Raw genomic sequence first — 24,805 nt, 5'->3', positions numbered from 1 at the left:
GAGTTTGTGTAAGATGTTATTTCATCTTATTTAAATGCTTGTAAGAATTAAGGAGTGTAGCCAACTGATACTGTAGTCATCTGAGCCTGCAGGTGTGTATCTGTGTGTTTGTGCATAAAAAGATTCTTATATATTCAATTGCTTCACTATGAATAAAAATATTAGCATTTTCTTTTTCATGTCGGTTTTGGTAAACTGTGGTTTCAAGAAATTGTGCATGTCATCTAAAGCGTTAAATTTATTTTTAAAAAGTGTTCTATAATATCCTATTATCACCCTTTTAATATCTATATAATCTGTCTTAACTTCCTCTTTCCCTTTCCTGAGAGTGGTAATTGCTGTTTCCTTTCTTTCTTGTTTCATTTTACTAGGAATTTAAAATTTGTATTAAGCTTCTCCATGAAACACCTGTTGATGTCAAAAATTTTCTCTATTATCTATTTACTATGTCATTGATATCTGCTTTTATCTTTGTTATATCCTTTTTTCTGCTTACTATGGTTTTAATTTGTTCCTTTTTTTAAACTCCTTAAGAAGGAAGCTTGTATCTGTTACTTAGGACCTTTCTTATTTTCTAATATAAACATTTAAACCTCTATTATTTTTCTATGTGCTATTTTAGTTGCATCCCACAAACTTTGACATGTATTTTCATTTCACTTCAAAATAGTAATTCCCTTGTGATTTCTTCTTTAATCCTTGCATTATTTAGAAGTTTGCTTTAATTTCTAGATTTGAGGAAATTTTCAAGATGTTTTTTCTTATTGAGTCATAGTTAATTTCACAGTGGTCAGAGAATATACACTGTATGATTCCATCACTTGGCATTTGTTTACTTTGGCTTTATAGCTCTGCATATGGTTTACTGTGATAAATTCTATGTGTATTTAAAAAAAAATATGTATTCTGATGTCAGTGGATATAGTAACAGAAATCTTATGTAAGTATTCTGTGCATTTTCTATTAGTTATTGAGAAAATTATGTTAAAAACCTCCAACTATCAATGCGTACTATGTCTTTTTGTTCTTTTAACATTTGCTTTATTAATTTTGAAGCTATGTTATTGTTGTTGTTGTTAGGTGCTGTCAACTCTATGTGCAACAGAAGGAAACACCGCCAGGTCCTACACCATCCTCGATCTTTGTTATGCGTGAGCCCATTGTTGCAGGCATTGTGTCAGTCCATCTAGTTGAGTGTGTGCCTCTTTTTGCTGACCTTCTAGTTTACCAACCATGATGTCCTTCCCCAGGAACTGGTCCTTCCTGATGACATGTCCAACAGATGTGAGACAAAGTCTCACCATCCTTGCTTCTAAAGAGCATTCTGGCTGTACTTCTCCCAAGGCAGATCTGTTCGATCTTTTGGTAGTCTATGGTATATTCAGTAGCCTTCATCAACACTATGATTCAAAGGCATCAATTCTTCTTCAGTCTTCCTTATTCATTGTCCAGCTTTCACATGCATATGAGTTGACTGAAAACATAATGATCTTATTTATGTTATTGGGCTTATTAAATAAATAATACCATTATAGCTTCCTCTAGTAGTGACTCTTTTACCATTATGAAATAACCTTTTTTTCTCTCACCTAATACATCTTGCTTTAAATCTGATATAAGCTACTTTGATTTAAGCTACACAAACTTCCTTTCAGTTAGTGTCTCCAGGATACATTATTTTCTATCCTTTTACTCTTAAATCATTTATGTCCCTATATTTTAAAGTAAATAATCTATAAATGGCATATAGTCATTGTTTTTAATATAATCTGGAAATGATTAGCTTTTTATTGGGGTGTTTAGACCATTTCAATGGTATAGCTATGTTTACATCTGTCTTCTTGCTGTTTGTTTTCCATTAGTCTCTTCTGTTATTTTTCGTTATTCTCTCTTTTAAAAAATAATTCATTGAGTTATATTTAATGCTAAAATAACCTGCACTTCTTTAAAGTGCTCAATTTGCTGATTATTGGCATATATATGTAAACCAGTGAAACCATCACCACAATGAAAATATTCATCATCGTTGTTCATGTCCATTTGTAATCCTTCCCTTCCTTACCATACTGACCTGTACCTAGGCAATCAATGGTCTACTTTCTCTCACTATGTAGTAGCCTGTATTTTCTAAAATACTGTATCTACTCTTGTGAAGAGCTTCTTTCACTTAGCATAATTATTTTGAGATTCATCCATCTTGTTGTATATATCAAAAGGTTAGTTCCTTTCTATTGCAGAATAATATTTCATTGTATGGCTATTACACAATTTGTTTTCAAATTCTACTCTTCATAGATATTTGTTTTTTTCTAGAGTTTGGATGTTATGGAAATTTGTGTGCAAGTCTTTATGTTGACGTTTGCTTTTGTTTCCCTTGGGTTAACAAGAAAGAGAGAAATGGCTGGGTTGTATAATGGGTATATATTTAACTTTTTAAGAAACTGCCAAACTTTTCCAAATTACTTGTACCATTTTTTATTTCCACCAGAAGTATATGAGAGTCATAGTTCCTCCACATTCTCACCAAAACTTAGTTTGGTAGGTCTTTGTAATTTGTGTGTAGGGGTATCACATTCTGGTTTTCATTTGCACTTCCCAAATAACTAATGATTTTGAGTATGTTTTCATGAGTATTTTGGCCAAATTTTTATAATTTATGGTAAAGTGTCTAAATATTTTGCCCATTTTTTATTAGATTGTTTGTCTTTATATTACCGTTTGGGTGTTGTAGCTAAGAAGACTTCGTATAGCCCAAAGTCATGAAGATTTACTCCTGTGTTTTCTTCTAGGAGTTTGTAGTTTCAGTTCTAACATTTAGGCCTTTGATATATTTTAAGTTAATTTTTGTATATACTGTGAAATAGGGGTCCAACTTCATCCTTTTGCAAGTGGTTATACAATAGCCCTAGCACCTTTGTTAAAAAAGAAAAGAAAGACTGATCTTTCCCCGTTGAATTGTATAGGTATCCTTGTCAAAAACGAATTTATGCAAAATGTAAAGGTTTATTCGTGGACTCCCAATTCTATTCCATTGATCTTTAAAAAAAAAAATTTTGTTTTTGATCTTCAAGGCTATCCTTATGCCAGAACCACACAGTTTTAATTGCTGTAACTTCATAACAAGTTTTGAAATAAGAAGTGTGAGTCCTCCAAATTATTCTTCTTTTTAAAGATTGTTTGGGCTATTCTGGATATCTTTCATTTCCATATGAATGTGTTTCTAGAAATGTGTCCATTTCCACTAGGTTTTCAAATTCATTAGAGTACAATTTTTCATAGTATTCTGTTATGATTCTTTTAATTTCAGTTGGGTCTGTTGTGATGTCATTTTGAGGTACTCTTGTGTGTGTGTTGTTGACATTTTGTTCCACTTAATTTTCTGTGCTGAGTCATTTTGCTTTATGTATTTTCTTTTCATTATTCTTGATTTTGTATTTGCCGAGTCTTTATGTTTTTCTTGTTTTTTATTTTGATGTGTAGGATTAGTTAGTTTGTGTTAGTGGTTGTATTGTGTCAGTTTTGTTTGTGGTTACCTTAATATTTATCCCTATTTTTCCAAGTTTAAATCAATCTTTTATTTCTTTATATCCCCTTGACTTCCTTTCCATATGAAAGATCTATGACTACATTATTTAATCCCTCTTTTTGTTTCAATGTTGTCATCTTTTACATATTGGCAACTCTGTTTCCCTATTTTCAGTGTTTTAGCTTTGATTCATTTGTGGCTTACCTATATGGGTCCATATCTGATTGTTCTGTCCTGTGTTCTAATCTTGGGTTGTTATCTGATGTTATTGATTTTCTAACCAGAGGACTCCCTTTAGTATTTCTTTTAATATTGGTTTGGTGTTTACAAATTCCCTGAACTTCTGTTTATCTGGAAATGTCCTAATTTCACCATTATATTTGAGAGACAGTTTTGCTGGATATATAATTTTTGGCTGGCAATTTTTTTCCTTCAAGGCTTTATATATGTCATCCCATTGCCTTCTTCCCTGCATGGTTTCTGCCGAGTTGTCTGAGCTTAGTGTTATTGACTCAACTTTGTCGATGACTTTTCATTTATCCCTAGCCGCTCTTAAAATTCTCTCTTAATCTTTGGTTTTGGCAAGTTTTGGCAAGTTTTGGCAAGTTTGATTATATTATATCTTGGTGATTTTCTTTTGGGATCTACCTTGTGTGGGGTTCAATGAGCTTCTTGGATAGGTATTTTGGATTTCTGTTTCCTGTCTCTCTATGGATTCTTGAACCCTGTTAAGTTTGTCATTATGCTCTTGCATAACTTTCTCATGTTCCTCTATTGCTTTGTCTGTGTGTTTCTTGGCTTGTTCTGCATTTCGCCTGTCTCCTTCCTGATCTCTTGAAGAGCTCTGTATTTTAATCCTTTGAATTCTACCTCTGGTAGTTCCAAGAAATTTTCTCCCTCCAGAAGGTTTCTTGATTTTTTGTTTTGGCTGCTTGCTGAAGCCATCATGGCCTGCCTCTTTATGTGATTTGATATCAAATGTTGTCTTCGAGCTATCAATAAGTTATTATATTTATTTATTTTGTGTTTGCTTACTGCTTCCTAGCTTCTTGTTTTGTTTTGTTTTGTTTTGATATGTCCATAGGCTAGTTGTGTAAGCTAGATTGATGATTGGTGCAGTTGAAACTCTCACACCGTGTCACCAGGTGGTTAGAGCTGTTACTATGTATGTGAGCCCAGGTGTCCATTAATTTTTCTTGTATGGATTCTGTCCAGATAGTCAGTCACCACGTGTGTGGTACAGGCTCTCACCTACAGTCCTAGACAGGCAGGGGTGATTGGAGTAGGCACAGGGATCTGGCTGCAGTAGGAGGTCATGCATGGAGCCAGGCAGGAGTCTGACACCTGATCCTGAGTATCTGGGAAGAAAACGTGTCCCTGTTCCCTAGAGCACATAGGTGGGTGGGTTTTGCAGCCAGACTATGCACACCCAATGTTGTTGATTGCAAGGACTGGGAGGCACCACTTATTCTTGGGCCCCTGTTGTGGGTGACTAGGTGGCATGGGTGGAACCACCAGACCTCAGGCCCCTGATGTGGGTAGGTGAGGACCCTGCTTAATGGGCAGAGTAGTGTCAAATGTCACAAATCTGCCACTCCACCTTATAACTGATACAGTTGAAATTAGTCTTCAGGTATATACTCTGTTGTACTGTGTTAATGAGGGCCTATGCTGAAATTGGCCCATGCAGGTCTATGTAAGGGTAAAATGCATTCAAAGTTTGTGGACCCCTTATGCCTGCACCTAGGCAAAAATATTCTGTGCCTGCCCTGAGTTCCTGGCTCAGGGGAGCTAGCAGATTATTTTTCCCTGTTTGTTAATTTGTTCCTTCTCCAAAGCCAGGAGAATGGCTGAGGGCATGCTATGGGTCCTACCTCTGGCCCAGGGGACGTGGCAATCTCTGAAGCTGGCCCAAGACCCAGTGCAGAGTGGGGAGAGGGCAGGTAAACGGGAGAGAGGTTCTTTCCAAAGGGGGTGTTTTGAGATCTGTGCAATAGGTTATATACATGTACTTATCTTTTGCTGATTGAGAGCTGGTTTTCAGTGTTTCTGGAGGCTCAAGTAGACTTTCTGCCACTCGGTTTGTCCTGATGTGGAAAACGTGTCCCAGATACCACTGTTTGCCTCACCACCCACACCAGCCACACCAGCTTGCAGGGTGCTGGTTCCCGCCGGGTCAGGTCTGGCAACTCCTCACTGCTTCTGAACTGTCTCTCCCTCCCCCTTCCGTTCAGTCCAATTCCTCAAATTTTCCTTTGATGGTCAGGGCTCCTAGGTTGTCATATATAATCAATTCACTTGTTTTTTGGGGTCTTTGTTGTAAGAGGGATCAAAGGATGCGTCTGACTCCTCCACCATCTTGGCCCCACCTCTGTTTTTTTTTTTTTTATGTTGAACTAAGCTTGCATTCCTGTGATAAACCCCACTTGGTTAGATTTAGCTTACTAGTATTTTTGCACGTTTATTTAGGAAACCCTTGTGGTGTAGTGGTTAAGAGCTACGGCTGCTAACCAAAACCTTGGCAGTTTGAATCCACCAGGCACTCCTTGGAAACCTTATGGGGCAGTTCTACTCTGTTCTGTAGGGTTGCTATGAGTCAGAATTGACTTGAGGGCAATGGATTTGTTTTTGTTTTTATAAGGGATATTAAACCAAAACCAAACCTAGTGCCGTTGAGTTGATTCTGACTCATCGCAAACCTATAGGACAGAGTAGAACTTCCCCATAGAGTTTCCAAGGACTGCCTGGGGAATTTGAACTGCTGACCTTTTGGTTAGCAGCTACAGCACTTAACCACTAAGCCACCAGTGTTCCATAAGGGATATTAGTCAGTATTTTTTCTTGTAGCATTCTTACCTGGCTTTTGTATTGGGGTAATGCTGTCCTCATAGAATGAGATAGGAGGTGTTCCTTCCTGTTCTTTGTCTTTTTTTTAATAGTTTAGGAAGGGTTAGTGTTAATTCTTCTTAAGTTTAGTATGTATCACCAGTGAAAATATCTGATTCAATACTTTTCTTCGCCAAGAGTCAGAATGGGCCACATAAATCAAAGACTACATCAACCTGAGACCAGAAGAACTAGATGGTGCCCAGCTACAACTGATGACTGCCACGACAGGGTGCACAACACAGAATCCCAGAAGGAGCAGGAGAGCAGTAGGATGCAGACCCCAAATTCTAGTAAAAAACCAGACTTAATGGTCTGGCTGAAAGAGACCAGAGGAATCCCAGAGGTCATGGTCCCCAGACCTTCTGTTAACCCAAGACAGGAACCATTCTCGAAGCCAACTCTTCAGACAGGGATTGGACTGGACTACAAGACAGCAAATGATACTGTTGAGGAGTGGGCTTCTTGGATCAAGTAGACACATGAGACTATCCGGGCAGCTCCTGTTTGGAGGGGAGATGCGAAGGCCAAGGGAGACAGAAGCTGGCTGAATGGACATGGAAAACACACAGGGTAGAGAGAAGGAGTGTGCTGTCTCATTAGGGGGAGAGCAACTAGGAGTATACAGCAAGTTGTATATAAGGTTTTGTATGAGAGACTGACTTGAGGTATAAATTTTCACTTAAAGCATAATAAAATTTTTTTTAAAAAGACATTCAGTGGTAAATTTTTGGTTACTGAATTAATCTCTTCACTTAAAGATTTGTTGAGGATTTCTATTATTTCTTGAGTCAGTGTCGGTAGTTTGTTTCTAGGAATTTGTCTAATTTATCTAAGTTATCTAATTTGTTAGTGTTCAATTGTTAATAGTATTCTCTTAAAATCCTTTATTATCCTGTAGTTTCAGTAGTAATGTCCCCATTTTTATCTCTGACTTTAATCATTTGTATCTCCTTTCTTTTTTCTTTCTCAGTTTAGCTAAATGTATGTCAGTTTTGTTGATCATGTCAAAGAACCAACTTCTGGTTTTGTTGATTCTGCCTATTGGTTTTCTATTCTCTATTTCATTTATCTTTGGTATGATTTTTGTTTTTTACATTTATCTGCTAACTTTGGGATTCATTTGCTCTTTTTTCTAGCTACACAAAGGATAAAGTTAGGTTATTGATTTGAGATATTTCTTCTTTTTAATGTAGGCTTAAAATTTTACTCTGAGGGCTGTGTTTGCTGCATCACAAAAGTTTTGATATGGTGTGCTTTCATTTTCATTAATCTAAATTTTTTTCTAAATTCTCTTGTGATTTCTTCTTTGACACATGAGTTCTTTAATAAGTTCTTTAATAAGTAATGAGTGCATTACTTCATTTCCACATATTTGCATAATTCTCATTTTTCCTTCTGATACTGACTTATAGTTTGATTTCATTGTGGTTGGACAAGGTATTTTGTATAATTTCAGACCTCATATATGCTCTATCCTGGAAAATGATCCATGTGCACTGAGTAGAATGTGTATTCTGCTGTTGTTGAGTGGAGAGATTCTTATGTTTGTTAGTTCTAGTTGGTGTATAAAAAAAAAAAACCTGTTTTCATCAAGTCAATTTCGACTCATAGCAACCCTATAGGGCAGAGTAGAATTGCCCCACAATGTTTCCAGGGAGCAGCTGGTGGATTTGAACTGCCATCCTTTTGGTTAGCAGCCAAATGTTTAACCACCATACCACCAGGGCTCCAATTGGCATATAGTGCTGTTTAGGTCCTCTATTTCCTTATTAATCTTCTTTCCAGGTGTTCTGTCCATTACTGATGTGTACTGAAGTCTCCAGCTATTATTGTATAACTGTCTATTTCTCCGTACAATTCTCTCAATGTTTGCTTCATATATTTTAGGGCTCTGTTGTTAGATGCATACATATATTCGTAATAATAAAAGGGTCAATTTATGAAAAAGACATATGATTATAAATATATATATGCATCTGACAGTTCTTTTCTTTCGGCACTTTAAATATCATTCCACTGCCTTCTGGCCTCTGTGGCTTCTGAGGAGAAACAGGCACTCAATCTTATTGAGGATCCCTTTTGTGTGATAATTCACTTCTCTCCTGCTGCTTTCAAGATTCTCTCTGTCTTTGGTTTTTGAGCGTTTGATTATAATATGCCTCAGTGTGAATCTTCTTGTTTATCCTGCTTGGAGTTCATTGGTTTTATTGGTTCTGTAGTTTCATGTCTTTTGTCAAATTTAGGAAGTTTTTGTCCATTTATTCAGATAATCTTTCTATCCTTTTTTCTCTCTTTTATCCTTCTGGTTACTTCCATATGCGTATGCTGGTCTGCCTGATGATGGTCCACAGTCCTTTATCTTCTGTTCACTTTTCTTCATTCTTTATCTTCTTCACTCTTCAGACTCAATAATATTAATTGCCTTATATACGCGTTTACTGATTTTTTCTTCTGACAGCTCAAATTGATGTCAATCCCTTCAGTGAATTTTCAGTTTCAGTTATTGTACTTATCACCCCCAATATTTCTATTTGATTTCTTTTTATAACTTCTATCTCTTTGTTGATATTCCCTTTTTTAATGTATCATGTTCCTGATTTCCTATATACATATATATATATATTTGTGTGCATGTATGTGTTTTCCTTTAGCTCTTTGACCATATTAATACTGTTATTTTAATTTTTTTTTCTAATAAATTCATTACCTGGGCTTCCAGGGTCCAGTTTCTGTTACTGTATTTTGTTCTATTGAATGAGCTTTTTCCTGTTTCTTTGTATGCCTGTTAATTTTTCATTGAAACCAGGACATTTGGATATTATCACATGGTAACGGTGGGAATCAGATTCTTCCCATTTCCCAGGATTTGTTTCTTTTAATTGTTGAAGACTGTTGTTGTTAGGTGCCATTGAGTTGGTTCCAACTCATAGCAACCCTATGTACAACAGAGCAAAACACTGTCTGGTCCTGTGCTGTGCCTTCCTCACAATCATTGTTATGCTTGAGCCCGTTGTTTCAGCCACTGTGTCAATCTGTCTCATTGAAGGCTGTAGTCATCCATTTGTTTAGGTCCTTCCCTTAGCTATTTTTGCAAAGACTGCCTTCCTGAATGTGTGTCCAGCTAGTGTTTTCACAGATTTCTTTGAACGCATACCATCAGAGGAAAAATAAAACAACAACAAGAAAACTTATCCCAGTCTTTGCAACTGGCATGTGCTGAGGCTCTCCTTCAACACTTAGCCAGACTTTCACTGAGCCTAGGATAAGTCCTGAGCATGCATCTTGTTCTGGTCATGCAGGTGGCTTTTTCAATTCTACCACATACACAGTGGTTTTCAAAGCCTGAGTTTTCAGGCAGCCAAGGCAATTATAGCATTAGGTCATTGCCTGCTGCTTCTTAGATCTGTGTGAGTGCTGCAATCCAGAAAACCAAGATGAGTGCCTTGCTTCAGTCCTGCAAGCAGCTTCTGGACAGGTTAGAGCAGACAAACAATAATTTGCCAATAAAGTCTGTTCTGTTCCATGTAAAGCCAGAGACTAGGCTCCTCTCTAGTAGTGCAGACCACTGTTACACATTATGGTGGCCATGCTGATCGAGGAGGGAGTTGACACAATTGAGAAGAAAACCAAATCTTTTCTACTGTTTAGAGGTTGCCTTTTTCCTTGGTTCAGCATTTAATCAGTTACTGTAATCCTTTGAGAGGTTTCCAGAGTTCTGACAAAGTTGGTTCTGCCAGTTTCTGCTTGTGTGTGGGGTTTTGTTTGTTTGTTTTAGTATTTTTGTGGGGAGACAGGACCATGGAACTGCTTATGCCACCTACTCGCTCCAGACTCACATACAGAAGTTTGGGTGTATTGTTTTTTATTTTCATTTTTGTCAATGTATTTTCTAATTTCCTTTTTTGTGTCTCCTTTGACTCATTGGTTACTTAGAGTCTGTGGTTTAATTTCCACTTATTGGTGAGTTTCCCACATTTTTTCCTGTTAATGAATTCTAATTTTATTCCATTGTGGTTGAAGAATGCAGCTTGTTTTATTTATATCCTTTTAAAGTCATAGAAGTTGGTTTTAGGGCCTAGCATATGGTCTATTCTGGAGAATGTTTCATGTGCACTTGAGAAGAAAACAGATAGCTTGAAAGAACATAAATTTATTGAAATTTGTTGCCTCACATTTTTGGATGCTAGACCTCCAAATCAGGGTATTAGTCTTGTTGATTTCTTCTGAAAGCTGTGGAAAAAAAACTGTTTTCTCCTATCTTTTGGTGGTTCTTGGCAATCCTTGGCATTTCTTGGCTTGTAGGTACATCTTCACATGACACCCTCCTGTGTGTCTCTGTGTCTTTCTCCTCTTTTTAAGACACCACTCAGATGGGATTAGAACCCAACTTGGTATGACATGTTGACCTAACCTAACTGGTAACATCTTAAAGACTCTATTTTCAGATAAGGTCATGTTCACAGGCATTGAGGATTAGGACTTCAACTTTTTTGTGTGTGCCGGGGGTGGGGGGGACACAATTCAATCTTTAACACTGTCTCATATTATTTCCTTTCAACCTAAAGGACTTGATTTAAAGTTTGTCGTAATGCAGGTCTGCTAGTAATAATTATCTCTGCATTTTCTTTTTAATCTGAAAATATTTTCATTTTACCTTTAGTTTTAAGGGCTGACTTCACTGGGTATAGAATTATTGATTGTTGTTTTTTTATGCATTTTAAATATGTCATTCGAGTGTCTTCTGGCCTTCATGCTTTCTGATGAGAACTCAGCTGACAATTACATCATTGTGTCTGTGTATGAAATATACATTTCCGATTGCTAATTTTAATATCTTTTAGTTATTTTTTCTTTCTGCTGGACCTCTAAATATGCAGCTGTGCCATCTAGTGATTTGTTTTGTTTTGATTATTGAGCTTTACAAATGCTACAATTTCCATTTGGTCTTTTTATAGCTGTCATTCCTCTGTTGGCATATATAATCTCTCCAATCATTAATGCCATATTTCCTCTGATTCATTGAATATACTTAAAATATCTTTTTTGAGATCTTGATCTTTTGAACCCAACATCTGTAACCAATCTTGGTCTATTTCTATTGACTTCTCTTTTTCCTATTTATGATTTCCATTTTCATGTTTCTTTGTATGTGCTGTAACTCTTGATTGAAAATTGGACTTTGTTAATACATTGTAGATAGCCTGGAATGTGTTTCTTCTTCTGAGGATTACAGTTGTTTCATTTTGTTTTTTTCTCTTCTATTGGACAGGTAACTTTCCTAGTCTCAAACTGTAAAACTTGTTTTGTCTATATCCTGCAGAAGCTGATGCTGCTGTGCAATTTTCTTGGCTTCCAGCTGCTTCTTTTTTTAGTGTGTTTCACTAAGGTCTTTCTTATGCCTGTGTAGTTTAAAGATCAAGCAATAATTTTGTAGATTATTTACTCAGGTTTTGTACAGGTTGAGGAACTCTCTTGCTCAAATGCACAGCAAACCTGAAGATCTCAGTAGGAACAGAACTGTACTCAGATTGGACAGCCAAAAACATGTGCCTCATTGTTGGGAACTGTTAGGTGGTAGAATTTAAAGCTAATAGAGAAACTTGAAAATTAGTTGGTGCCTTAGTCTGGGTTCTCTAGAGGAGGAAAACCAGTGAGGCATGTGTGTGTGTGTGTGTGTGTGTGTGTGTGTGTGTGTAAAAAAATAAAAACCAAATCCATTGCCCTCAAGCCAATTCCAACTCATAGCGACCTTATAGGACAGAGTAGAACTGCCCCATAGACTTTCCAAGGAACGCCTAGTATATTTGAACTGCCAAACTTTGGGTTAGCTGCCATAGCTCTTAACCACTATGCCACCAGGTTTTCCATAGAGAGAGAGAGATTTATTTCAAGGAAATGGCTTGTGTGATTGTGGAGGCTGGCAAGTTCCAAATACATAGGTCAAGCGGCCGGCTGGAGACCTCTGCTGGCTTACATCGCAGGAATCAGAGGTCAGGTGACAAGAAGAGTGCAGGGTTGAGAGAGAGTGAGTTTTGCCAGAACATCATTTATATATTGAAAGCAGGCTATACTCCTAAAGAAACTCCCCTTTCAACTGATTGGCTGATCACATCAGATCACATCATGGAAAGTGATATGGTTGAGTCTAAGTCTAACAGCTTGCTCTTTGTTTTCTATTTATTTCACCTGATTTTTTCCCACTGTTCCTTTTTTCTTGCTGTCTCTTCTGTGTATCAAATATTTTTAGTATTGTATTGCAACTTATTTATTGCATTATTAAACTAAGTTTAATAAGGTCTTTCTCACTTCAGACTTCAGAAATGTAAGAAACTTAAAACAGTATAATTTCATTTACTAAGTCTGTTCTTTTAGTGATTGTTCTCATGTATGCTATTTCTATATATGGGATAGGCACAATATTAAAATTAAAGTATTTGGCTTCAAAATGTCATTTGCCCTTTAAAAAAAGTAAAATGAAACAAAAGGTATTTTTTTAAGTTTACTTACATATTTACCACTTCAAGTGCTCTTCCTTCCTTCAGTAGATCTCAATCCCAACCTGTCTCATTTTACCTTTTCTTTCCAAATTTACATTTATTTCTTTCTTTTTACATTTTTGTGGTGAGAATACGCATAACAAAACATTTGTCAATTCAATGATTTTTTACATGTATAATCAATGACATTGACCACAATCTTGATATTGTGCAATCATTGTCCCTATCCTTTTCTGACTTATTCCACTACCATTACCGTAAACTCAAAAAAAAAAAAAAACTAGAAACCCGTTCCCGTCGAGTAGATTCCAACTCATGGCCATTCCATATGTTACAGAGTAGAATTTCTCCATAGGGTTTTCTTGGCTGTAATCTTCGTGAAAGATGTTCGCCAAGCCTTTCTTCTGCGGAGCTGCTGGGGTGGGTTCCAACCTTCGACCTTTGGTTAGCAGCTGATAGCAAACTGCTTGTGCCACAAGGCTTCTTTTAGCTGATGCAGAGATCTGTTTTATTGACTGCGTTTTAGTGACTGAGGTCACAATTTCCTCTTAGTATATCTATTTTTTTATATTATTTTATGCAAAGCATAGTAGGTGATACATGGCAAGGAGTGTGGAATGTTTCGTTTTCTTGGAAAGAATGTTGCAAACCTGCGATTCTTTCATAGACTTTGTGGAGTCTCACCTTGTGGGTGTGCAACCCAGAAGTACACCCATGCATACTTCTAGGTCTTCCACTCTGCACAGCTCACTCCTCTCCTATACCTTGCCCAGGAACTTCAAGTTGTCTTCATAGTGTTGAACTCTAATCTCTGCCGTCTTAGTTCTTCAGGGTAGTCAATCCCTGCTTGGGCTCCACCTTCCCTGTGCCACAGTCAAGAAATTGTTTCTAGGCAGAAATACAGGGTAAACACAGGGCTTATCTTATGTGTTTCCCTTATCTCAAAAAATCATAATCCTGCATTAATTATTGTCAAATGACTGAAAATGGTTGTCTTATATATTCTGTCCGGGTTCACAGTTGTTTGGGGGATGGCAACTCTGGTACCAGGAATTCTGTCATGACTGGAAACTGAGGTACAATTTTTGAAAATTTTTTTTATTGTTGTACATGGGTTTTGATGACTTACACTGACTTTCTTCGAGTTCCTTTATCATTGCTTCTATTATTAATCCCATCCAATGATTTTTTTATTTTAAATACTGCATTTTTCCAACTGCAGAATTTCCTTCTTTAGTTTTCACATCTCTCCTGAAATCCCCATTTCTACAACCACTATATTTATGATTCTCTAGTAGACTGTGTAATATGTTTATGGTAGTTATTTTAAAGTTCATATCAGCTAATCTCAATATCTTGATCACGTGTAGGTCTGTTTCTATTGGTTTATTTTCTTTTTGACTATGGGTCACATTTTTCTGTTTCTTTGTCTCTATAGTAACTTTATAAATATGCTCTTATTGAGGCTTTGTTTTTTGCTGTTTTAGATGGGCTTCAAATTTGTTTTAGTTCTAAAGCAAATCCTTTCCTCCTAAGGCATACTCCATCTGGAGTATCAATGAAAAGCCAGACGTGTTTACTAAGTCCTTCTAACGTGGCGCCATGCAAACTCCCAATTATGTTTCCCTTGTAGTAGACAACTGTTGAAATCTCTGCTCAATTCTTTCAACCTCCTAAGTGATGCTTTCTCCATGGCTTCCTTAGAGTCTCTTACCTACAGGATCTAGGTGTCAAGCAAGAATTTCAGGGGACTTTGTATTAAAATTTGGACTTACTCCCCACATGGTTCTTCCTTTCTCTGATTTTGCCCTTCAAATTCCAGCTGTTCTGGCAGTCCTTAATTCTGTTATCTGTCTCCTCAATTCCGTTAAACTAACACTTTCTGCTTGAGATCTAACCTCCATGCCACCCAGACTGGGAAATGTCCTCAGGCGAAGAGACATAAAAAATTGGAACTCAACCAGCATAGTTCCCATCTTTCAGTGGCTGAGTATCCTGTACTTTCTACCTGCTTTTTGCTCACTCTCAAGCACCTAAAAACACTTGTTTGTTTAAATATTTTTCAGAGTTTGATTCTTATCAGTAGGAGTATTCGTCTTCAGCTATCCACCATATTTACAAAATGATAGTCTTTTCTCACCAGCTTTCATAGTTGTTTGTGGCAGGAAGTTAGAACTGATACCAGCTACGCCAATATAACTGTAACTGGGATTTGTATGTTTTGATGGTGAAAAAATTTGTATATTTATTTTAGCTAACCTATAACTGAAATTTGGGATTTACATCAATTACAAATGTAAGTAATAAACCAGAATAGTAATTTGCAGTATCTAACCATTATCACGAATAGGAATAAGAGATGTTTTTATACCACTTCAGTTGTGGCAGATATCTTGACATATAATTGATGCTCGTCACTATTTCAAAACTTCAGTAGTTATTAGACCCACCACTAGATCTTATCATTTAATGTGCTAAGATGTACATATATTTCTATTTCTAAAATGTATTTGTTTTTAATATTTTGATAATGGAATGTTAAAATAATTCCTTTGTAATTCCTTGCATGTTATTTTGTACATTCTAAAAGGTTATTCTAAGAAGGAGTCCATAGGCACAAAAATGGGTTTAGAACTCTTGTTCTAGGTTCTTCTTTGATCTTCTCTTTTCACAAAAGTTCTCCTTAAAAGATCGTGGCCTCATAATTAACTCCTGTAAGAAAAATCTTGTCCCCAAACCACGCTTGTCTCCTGAGTTCCAAACACCTATATTCACCTAGATTTTCATATGGATACCCCACAAGCACCTCCAAATTAATACAACCCAAATGAGTCCATTACCTTCCCTGCCACAATCCTGTCCCTTTGCTTATGTTCTCATGCTTAGTGGCAACCCCATCCACCTAAAGGCACAAACCAGGAATGTGCAATTACTCATAGACTTCTCTCTCTCCCTCACATGCCATATCCAATCAGCCCCCATGTCCTCTCAATGGAACTTCCTAAATATCTCAAAAATTTGCCTATCTCCTATAATCCTCTTTACCACTCCCTTAATTTAGATGCTCTTCTTCTTGTATTCTAATCTCTATCTTCCATCTGTTTTCTTCTGCTACCATCTATCCAAGTCTTAACTTTCTTCCTAGACCCAGGAATCCATCTTTTCTCAGGTCCTCAGGGTCTTGCTTCATTACCCATTGTCTTTTTATCCTGTATCTTCAAACTGTCTCCTGAATATTTTTCCAATAGCATATAATAGTTCAAATGTCTGATTTTGTCTTTAAGAAAAGGTCACTATCTACACCCATCTATCTGCATTTGTGATCCCTATTTCTCATTGCTTCACAGATGCATTTTAATTACTTTCTGTGCTTGCTCATTTTGCCACCTAATACTTCTTATCTCTATCCCCCTCTCATTCTTTTCATTTAGGCCTTGATATTTTTTGTCACCCATTCATACTACCATCTCTCCTAATAGGAAGTAATAGCCATACTCTGTCCTAGCATAATTCCTTCCAAATATTTCTGACTTTGCTCCTCAGGGACCTTCCTCCATCATTTGTAAGCTTTCTCTTCTGTATCTTTAATTTCTTCCACTCTACTGGATTTTTCCTCTAATGTGTAACTACCTTATCTTGGCTTAAAAATAACCTTGGTTTCTTGCACTTTCATTAACTTGTGTGTCAGACACGGTCATCTTCCAGTGCTACCTCAAATTCCATTGCTTCATGCCGTTAGCTATATTGTAGTTGAATACCAGGACCTCCCCTAACCAGCTCTCTGCAAATTCTTATCCAGGTACATTTTACAATCCCTGGGAATTCCTCTTGTCAGCTCATGGATTGTCTGCTCGTGCTTTCCTGTATATAATCTTCCTCTTTTAGGTCAACTTCTCTCAAATTCAATTAAGGATTTCTCCTTATTACTACCGTTGCAGTCACTATCATTTATTTGTGTTCTTGTTGTTCTTTTTCCAGTACTCTAATTTCTCCACCCCCTTATTTTCTCATTTTTGCTTTAGAGTAATTGTTGACCTTTTGGTCTCATATAGGTGGTTTTTTAATCTCTCTTTTTTCTTATCACTATTTATTATTCATCTCTTAGCAGTCTTTTTTCTGTCTTCACAACTCAACTATAATTGTTCTCTGTATAATCACCAGTGACCTCCTAATTTTGAAACACACAGGAAATGTTTCCAGTTCTAGACTCCTCTGTAACATTTCACACTGTTGATGATGCCTTCTTTGGAACATTCACTCCTGTTGCCTGTTACAAGATAATTTTTCTTTTCCACTGGATTATTTCCATGATGCTAACATCTGTTTTACAAATTTTGCTGCTGGTACTGTTCTGATGTTACCAGAAGACGGCAAAAGAAAGTTTATTCAGACCAGGTTCACCCATGCACTAACAGTGACAACTATGTATCGACTGTTGCCTAGACAACGATTGTAAGACACCATCAGTTGCACGACACATCACAATTCCCAAAACACTAAAATCTGAAAGAAATGTGCATCTTCAAATCATTGGCATATGGTATTATTATGTGATTATTTGAAGGAAACTGATCTGTGTTGCCTGAATTCGATACTTAAAGAAATAATATAAACATTTTTATACAGCTGTTGAATTTATTTGCCTTCTTTGAAGTAATTTTACTAAATAGTACCCATTTTGATGGGCTTTTATGAGATTGGAATGGTATAATGCATGTAAAGTATGTGATGCAGATAAAGTGCCAGTCAGTAAGCATTCATAATAAGCACTCAGTGAGCGAGAGTTAATAGTAGGTTTTTTTTTTAGTAGTAGTAGTAGTAGTAGTAGTAGCAGTACTACTTTAGTAGCAGTGCAGTATATTTTCAGTGATGCCTGGACTATAACTTTGTTACTGAATTAAAGGTTTTTAAAATGCTAAGTAAGATCCTGCATGTGTACTGAAGGTACTTTACTGCGATTAAGTAACTTTACTACAAGATAACCACTTTTCAGGGTTTTATGAGAATTGAATGAGATAATGCATGCAAAATACGTGACTTTATTAGCTGATGTAGTACCTGAGATTTTCAGCAGGATGTGAATTATAACTTGTCTTTGTTTTTTCTAATATTCTGAGGAGGATGATACAGAGTTCTTGAAGTTAATCTCAAAAAAATTAAGTGATTTCACCTAATAATTCCTTTATTCTACGTTTTTTGGTCTGGGTTGAATAAAATAACGTATGAAAGTATATAAAAATAGGAGTTTGGTGACGCAATTGTTAAATACTCAGCAGCTAACTGCAAGGTTGGTGGTTCAAATTCACCCACCGGCTCCACTGGAGAAAGACCTGGCGATCTGCTCCCGTAAAGATTACAGCCTAGAAAACCCTATGGGGCAGTTCTACTCTGTCACATGGGGTCACTATCAGTCAATAATTGACTCAACAGCGCTCAACAACAACATATAAAAAATATGTAATTCCTGGCTCAGTATATGACACATAAGAAACACTCAGTAAAATGTAATTGTTTTTCGTATTGTAATGTAGTTATTGGTACCTGATATTTTTAATGGTACTTAATTTAAACTTTTCGTCTTTGGCCAAATGAAGGGTTTCAAAAATATTAAACAGTGCTCAATCATATTTACTAAACTTACTTAACTGTTCTGAGGTTAACGTCACCAAATAACATGTGCCTTTCAGAATTTTTATGAGAATGAATTAAATAATGCATGTAAAGTATTTCGTTGCTGGTGTTGTTTCTATTTATATATACCTTATATTATAATATCACCTGAATTTCTACTGGTTGACAAATTAAAGTTTGAAAAATACTAAGAAAGACTTGATGCATTTGCTGCTTAAGTAACTTCATACAGTAACGTAGAACAGCAGTTCTCAAATTCTTCGGTGTCAAGAACCAAAAAACGAAACCCACTGCCGTCGAGTCGATTCCGACTCGTAGCGACCCTATAGGACAGAGTAGAACTGCCCTGTAGAGTTTCCAAGGAGCGCCTGGTGGATTCGAACTGCCGACCTCTTGGTTGACAGCTGTCGCACTTAACAACTACGCCACCATGGTTTCCTCAGTGTCAAAAGCCCTTTATATTCTTAAAAATAAATGAGGACTCCAATGAGCTTTTGTTTATGTGAGTTATATGTATTGATATTTATTGTACTAGACATTAAAATTAAAAAAGTTTAAATTATATATGTGTCATTTCACTTTATATAACAATAATAAGCCCATTTAATGTTTAACTAGCATATCTTTATGAAAACTAAGTACATCTTCAAAACAAAAATATTAAAGAAAAGAGACGCATTGTTTTATAGTTTTGCAAATATTTTTAATATCTAGTTCTGTAGAAACAGGGCTGGATTCTCATATCTGTATCTGCATTCTACATGTTGCAAGATGTTGTCAAGTTTCTGAGGAAAATGAAGTCTTAAAGGAAAATAGTTGGAAAGGGAAACCTAGAGAACCCTCTAAAAGGTTCTCAGAGACCCCCAGGGTCCTTGAACCATACTTTGAGAACTGCTGACACAAGCCTTTAAATTGTTTTAAGTAATGAATGAATAATCTGTGCAGTGTGTTTTTTTGTTATTGATGCTGCTCTTGTTATTATTTATAATTATCTGATATTATCTCTACAGCAGTGGTGGGTATTATCAAAAGCTTGAATTTCTACTTGTTTTGTTGACTGCATTCATGGTTTCTCGTAAAAACAAGAAAAGAAAATTAATGATAGTATAACGTTGGTAAAGTGGCTAAACTACTTCACCAAATAATACCAGTCTTATACAGTTTTTGACCAAATTGAGACAATGCATTTTAAATCTGGAATGTCAGTAACATGCATAGCTCAGTGCCTGGCACATAAGATGGACTCAATAGATAAAAAAAAAAAAAATTTTTTTTCAATAGATGGCAGCTGTTAAAATCACCCTTTCTTCAATGTACATAAAATTATACAAATAGATGCCAGGGAAAAGCTGGCTTCACATATCCAATAACAGCTTCAGTTCAACTGGAATGACCTATCTTCTCTTGTTTACTTTTGAAAAGGCACACCCTTAGGCCCCAAAGTCCCTCCTAGGAAGGTGAATAAATAAACCATCTTTTACAGAAGGAAGCTAATACTATTCCAGAGCTGGGCTCTGTGGAATGCTGACTTCCGATGATCTTTTGGCCAGTGACTAAGGCCCTCCCTGGGTACTTCAGGAATCGCCAGGAATACCTAGAAGATTGTGCAGCATTTCCTGTGGGGAACTGGATCTCCACTCTAGCACCTGTTTCCTGGGCATAGGTATCTCTACCCTAGTCAATACTCCTCCAGAGCCTGAGAAAGTCCCTTCTGGATGCTAGAAGCAGGCACCTGTCTAAAGCTTAAAAGCAAGAAATGGAAGGAATGGTCACGGTGAAGGTGAATTCTTTAGACTAAGTCGCTAGCCTCAGGCTCTAGTTACCACATTGCTTGGGGTGGGGGCGGGGAGCAGAGGAGCAGTTCTCCTGCCTCTTTTGAGCCACCTCCTCCTCACACTTCCCCTGGTCTTACTGTGGGATCCTGAAAATGCACAACAGAGCTTTCTACCATATTGTGTCAGAAAATGGCCTTTTTCCCTCCAATTATACCTAAGTGATGAGTGTTTCCACTTTGGAGTCCAAGTCTTTTGCTCCAGAAGTAATCACATTCAAGGTTAACAGTAGCCACTAAGTCTTGGCGACCTTTTGATCTGAGGTTGTTTTCAGAAAGAAACCTCCAAATCTTCTTTCTCTTGTTTTCATGTTTTAGAACTTTTAAAACTTTTTGTTAGGGAAAATTCCAAAGGCTAAAAAATAGATAAAATTATATAATAAAGCCCAATGTACTCATTATCCAGCTTCAACATTTATCAACTTACGGACTGTCTTGTTTCATCCATACTCACATTCCACTTCTCCCTTCCACATTATTTTGAAATAAACCCCAGACATCATAATACTTCATCCATAAATATTTGTGTGTATATTTAATAATATAAGTACTCTTTTTCTACATAGCCACAATATTATCATCACACTTAAAAAATTAATGAACAATAATTCCTTAATACCATCAAAAAAAATCACTGTTCAGATTTCTAATTGACTCATGAATGTCATGAATATTTTTTAAAGTTTGCTTACATCAAGATCTCAATAAGATTCACATAGTGCAATCCTTTGATAGGTCTTTTAAGTCTCTTATATTCTAGAGGTTCTCCCTCCAATTTTTTCCTCTTACAATTTATTTATTTATTTTAAAGAAACTCTTCCCTCTTTTCTTAATCCCATATTGTTGTTAGGTGCCATTGAATTGGTTCCAACTCTTAGCAACCCTCTGTGCAACACAATGAAACACTGCCAAGTACTGCAGCATCCTCACAATTGTTGCTATGCTTGAGCTCATTGTTGCAGCCACCGTGTCAATCCGTCTCATTGAGGGTCTTCCTCTTTTTCACTAACCCTCTATGTTACCAAGCATGATGTCCTTCTCCAGGGACTGGTCCCTCCTGATAACATATTCAAAGTATGTGAGACTAAGTCTCGCCATCCTCCCACCTAAGGAGCATTCTGGCTGTACTTCTTCCAAGTCATGTTTGTTCATTCTTCTGGCAGTCCACGGTATAGTCAATATTCTTCACCAACACGATAATTCAAAGGCATCAACTCTTCTTCAGTCTTCCTGATTCATCGTCCAGCTTTCACATGCATATGAGGTGATTGAAAATGCCACGACTTGGGTTAGGCGCATCTTAGTCCTGAGAGCAAGTACTTCAAACCCTCTTCACTCTCAGCAAGCAATACGCAGGTGACACAATCCCATATTAGTTTCCGGAATTCCAGAGAATTTCCTGCAGCCTAACCCTTCACCAAAACATTTCATTAAGGGTAGACTAGTACTGACCTTTTTCTGGCAAACTTGATCTGCACTCTTTCTAGAGATGGTCTTATATTTCTGACTTTGAAATAAAGGTTTTTGTTTTTGTTTATACGATATACAGCTGGCAGCTTTCTTACCTACCTTTTTATAACTCTTAAGAAATGGAACCTCTGTGGTTCTGCTGCTCTCTATATTACAAAAGGCTTGTTGAAGTTCTCCCAAATATTTCATCAAATTTGGTGAGAAATTACCTTTTGCATTCCCCTTCTGATACCTGCCACTTTTCCCTCCCAGGGTTCACAGGTCTCTTTCCCAGGATCTGGCAGTGTATTACCTGAGAATACTTTCAATTTGCAGTGTCTCCTAATTTTCATAGCCTTTCCTACTTTCTTGAATGGCACAGCTAAGTTCAGAGTTGTAGGCATGGACCAACACCCCGAGGAGTCTTTATTGTATCACTTGGCCTCTTAATCTAGAAAAAGGCCAGTCATTTTAGAAATAAAGTGTTTAAGGAAGACCACTTAAAGATAGCTTTCCAAACACTCTCTCTTCCTTGTATCTTCCCAGATATTCAAGAGATCAGCATTCTCAGCAAACTCTAGGAAAGAAGCACTGATCTTTTTTTTCTTCTTGACAATCCAGCCAAACACTCTATACCTGACTGCAGATGTTTCAGGTTCATCACAGTTCCCTGCTATTCCCTAAGGCCAGCAATTATCTCTGAAAGTCTACTTCCATCCCTTGTCACATTTCATGGTGTAGATATGCATTAGCTCAGCATTCCTAACAATTTGTGATCAAATCCCAAAAGCGAAATCTGACTTTGCCCAGGTTTCCACGTTCCAAGGGCACACAAGAAAGGACAAATTAACATTAAAATTATGGCTTTCACTTGCAAGGTATACCTAGTTATTGAAGCAGGGCCTCTTCAAGGTCTACCGTGGCTCTGTCTGCAAGTTCCCAGGTTTCTCACTGATCCTCTGGAACAAGATCACCTTCTGGCTCCCACCTCCTTGTGGACAGTTTTTGCCTCCAAGCCTATTTATTGAAGGAGGCACTTACCTAGGGTACCGCCTCTCAGTATTCTTCAATCAACTAATCAACAAAAATGCTCAGTGTTCCACTCAGAAATGGGAAGACTGTACCTCTCCCTATCTCTGAAATTCACTCTGTCTCTTGGCCTTGAACCAACACTGCTTATGCCCAGACTCTCACAAAAACCCTTGAGAAAAAAGAACTCTTGCAGTTTCTGTTTACAGACTATTTCTGTTTAGTGGTCATACCTACTCCCTATAGCACATTGGGCACCCATACTGTCCTCTCTCTCAGTAACTCCAGAGCCCTCAAGTCCCATTTCCAAGGGACTCAGATATAAAATTTCTTCTCCTTGACCCCTACCTTGGGAAAGAGGGGAAGTGCAGACAAATGCAGTCAGCTATAAACTCATCTCAAACTCATCCCAGCCCACCCTGATGCATTATTATTACTCTGATAGGTGGTATATATCTCATTTTTATTGAATTTGGAAAATGGTATGCTAGAAGAAGGAATGATTGGCTTCATTAATGTCACTGAGTACAGGTGTAAATTTAATCATTCATTCAACTAATACTTATTGATTGCCTTCTATGAGCCAGGACACTTCCAGGAACAGGAAATAATGCAAAAGAGATAGAATTCTCTCTTATACCCATATTTACAACAGTTCAGTAATCGTAATTCCGTGCCTTCTACAGAAATTGGAGAGGAAAAGGCATTCCTAACATGCTACTATCAGTTTGTGCTGTGAATAGCTTTCAACAAAAATGAGCTCTAAATTTTTTTCAATAAAATGCAAATGAATGTATGCCATTTTACCAATTTATTCAACCCATTCAATAGGCTGTAACAATGTTCTACCTTTTAATTCCTGTAGGAGTATCAGTTCCTATCCCAGTGATTGGACTGAGGGACGAAAGCAAAGTGTTCGTGAACAACACGACCTGCGTGCTGAATGACCCAAATTTCGTTCTTATTGGGTCCTTCGTAGCTTTCTTCATTCCGTTGACGATCATGGTGATTACCTACTGTCTGACGATTCACGTCCTTCGAAGACAAGCTTTGATGTTACTGCACGGCCACACCGAGGAACCACCTGGACTAAGCTTGGATTTCTTGAAGTGCTGCAAGAGGAATACTGCTGATGAAGAAGACTCCGCAAACCCTAACCAAGATTCAAACCAACGCCGAAGAAAGAAGAAAGATCGACGTCCTAGGGGCACCATGCAGGCTATCAACAACGAAAAGAAAGCTTCAAAAGTCCTTGGGATTGTTTTCTTTGTCTTTCTGATCATGTGGTGCCCGTTCTTTATTACCAATATCATGTCGGTTCTGTGTGAGAAGGCTTGTAACCAAAAGCTCATGGAAAAGCTTTTGAATGTGTTTGTTTGGATTGGCTATGTTTGTTCAGGAATTAATCCTCTGGTGTATACGCTCTTCAACAAAATTTACCGAAGGGCTTTCTCCAATTATTTGCGCTGCAATTACAAGGCAGAAAAAAAGCCTCCAGTCAGACAAATTCCGAGAGTTGCCGCCACTGCTTTATCCGGGAGGGAGCTTAATGTTAACATTTACCGGCATACCAATGAACCGGTGATGAAGAAAGCCAGTGACAGTGAGCCCGGTATAGAGATGCAAGTTGAGAATTTGGAGCTACCAGTAAATCCCTCTAATGTAGTTAGTGAAAGGATTAGTAGTGTGTAAGAAAGAGCAGCACAGTCTTTTCCTACACTAACACTACAAGCGTAGGAAATTTTTCTTCTTTAATTCTTCTGTCAGACATAACTAATGTAAATATTGTTGTCTAAAAAAAGGGTTTTTATAGATAGCTTTGCAATCCCGTACTTTACAATCATGCATAATAGTGAGATTTAGGGTTCTATATTTACTGTTTATAATAGATCAAAAATAACTTATTTTGATTTCTTGATGAATAGAGAACGTTGATTTTTTTTTTCTTTTTCT

General features: G+C 37.1%; 1 protein-coding gene across 1 annotated transcript in view; it reads left to right on the top strand.

The window, feature by feature from the left end:
- HTR2C (5-hydroxytryptamine receptor 2C) overlaps positions 1-24,544 on the top strand; it is a 149,684-nt gene extending 125,140 nt beyond the window's left edge. The window contains exon 4 of the mRNA XM_049872903.1: positions 23,718-24,544. Within this exon, the coding sequence (XP_049728860.1) occupies positions 23,718-24,544 (827 nt within the window). The remainder of the gene's footprint in view (positions 1-23,717) is intronic.
- The last annotated feature ends 261 nt before the right edge of the window (positions 24,545-24,805 follow it).

The sequence above is a fragment of the Elephas maximus genome, chromosome X (genome assembly GCF_024166365.1).
Source record: "Elephas maximus indicus isolate mEleMax1 chromosome X, mEleMax1 primary haplotype, whole genome shotgun sequence".
Taxonomy (NCBI): domain Eukaryota; kingdom Metazoa; phylum Chordata; class Mammalia; order Proboscidea; family Elephantidae; genus Elephas; species Elephas maximus.
Note: the sequence above shows the minus strand (reverse complement) of the source record. Positions and strands in the feature narration are given on the sequence as shown.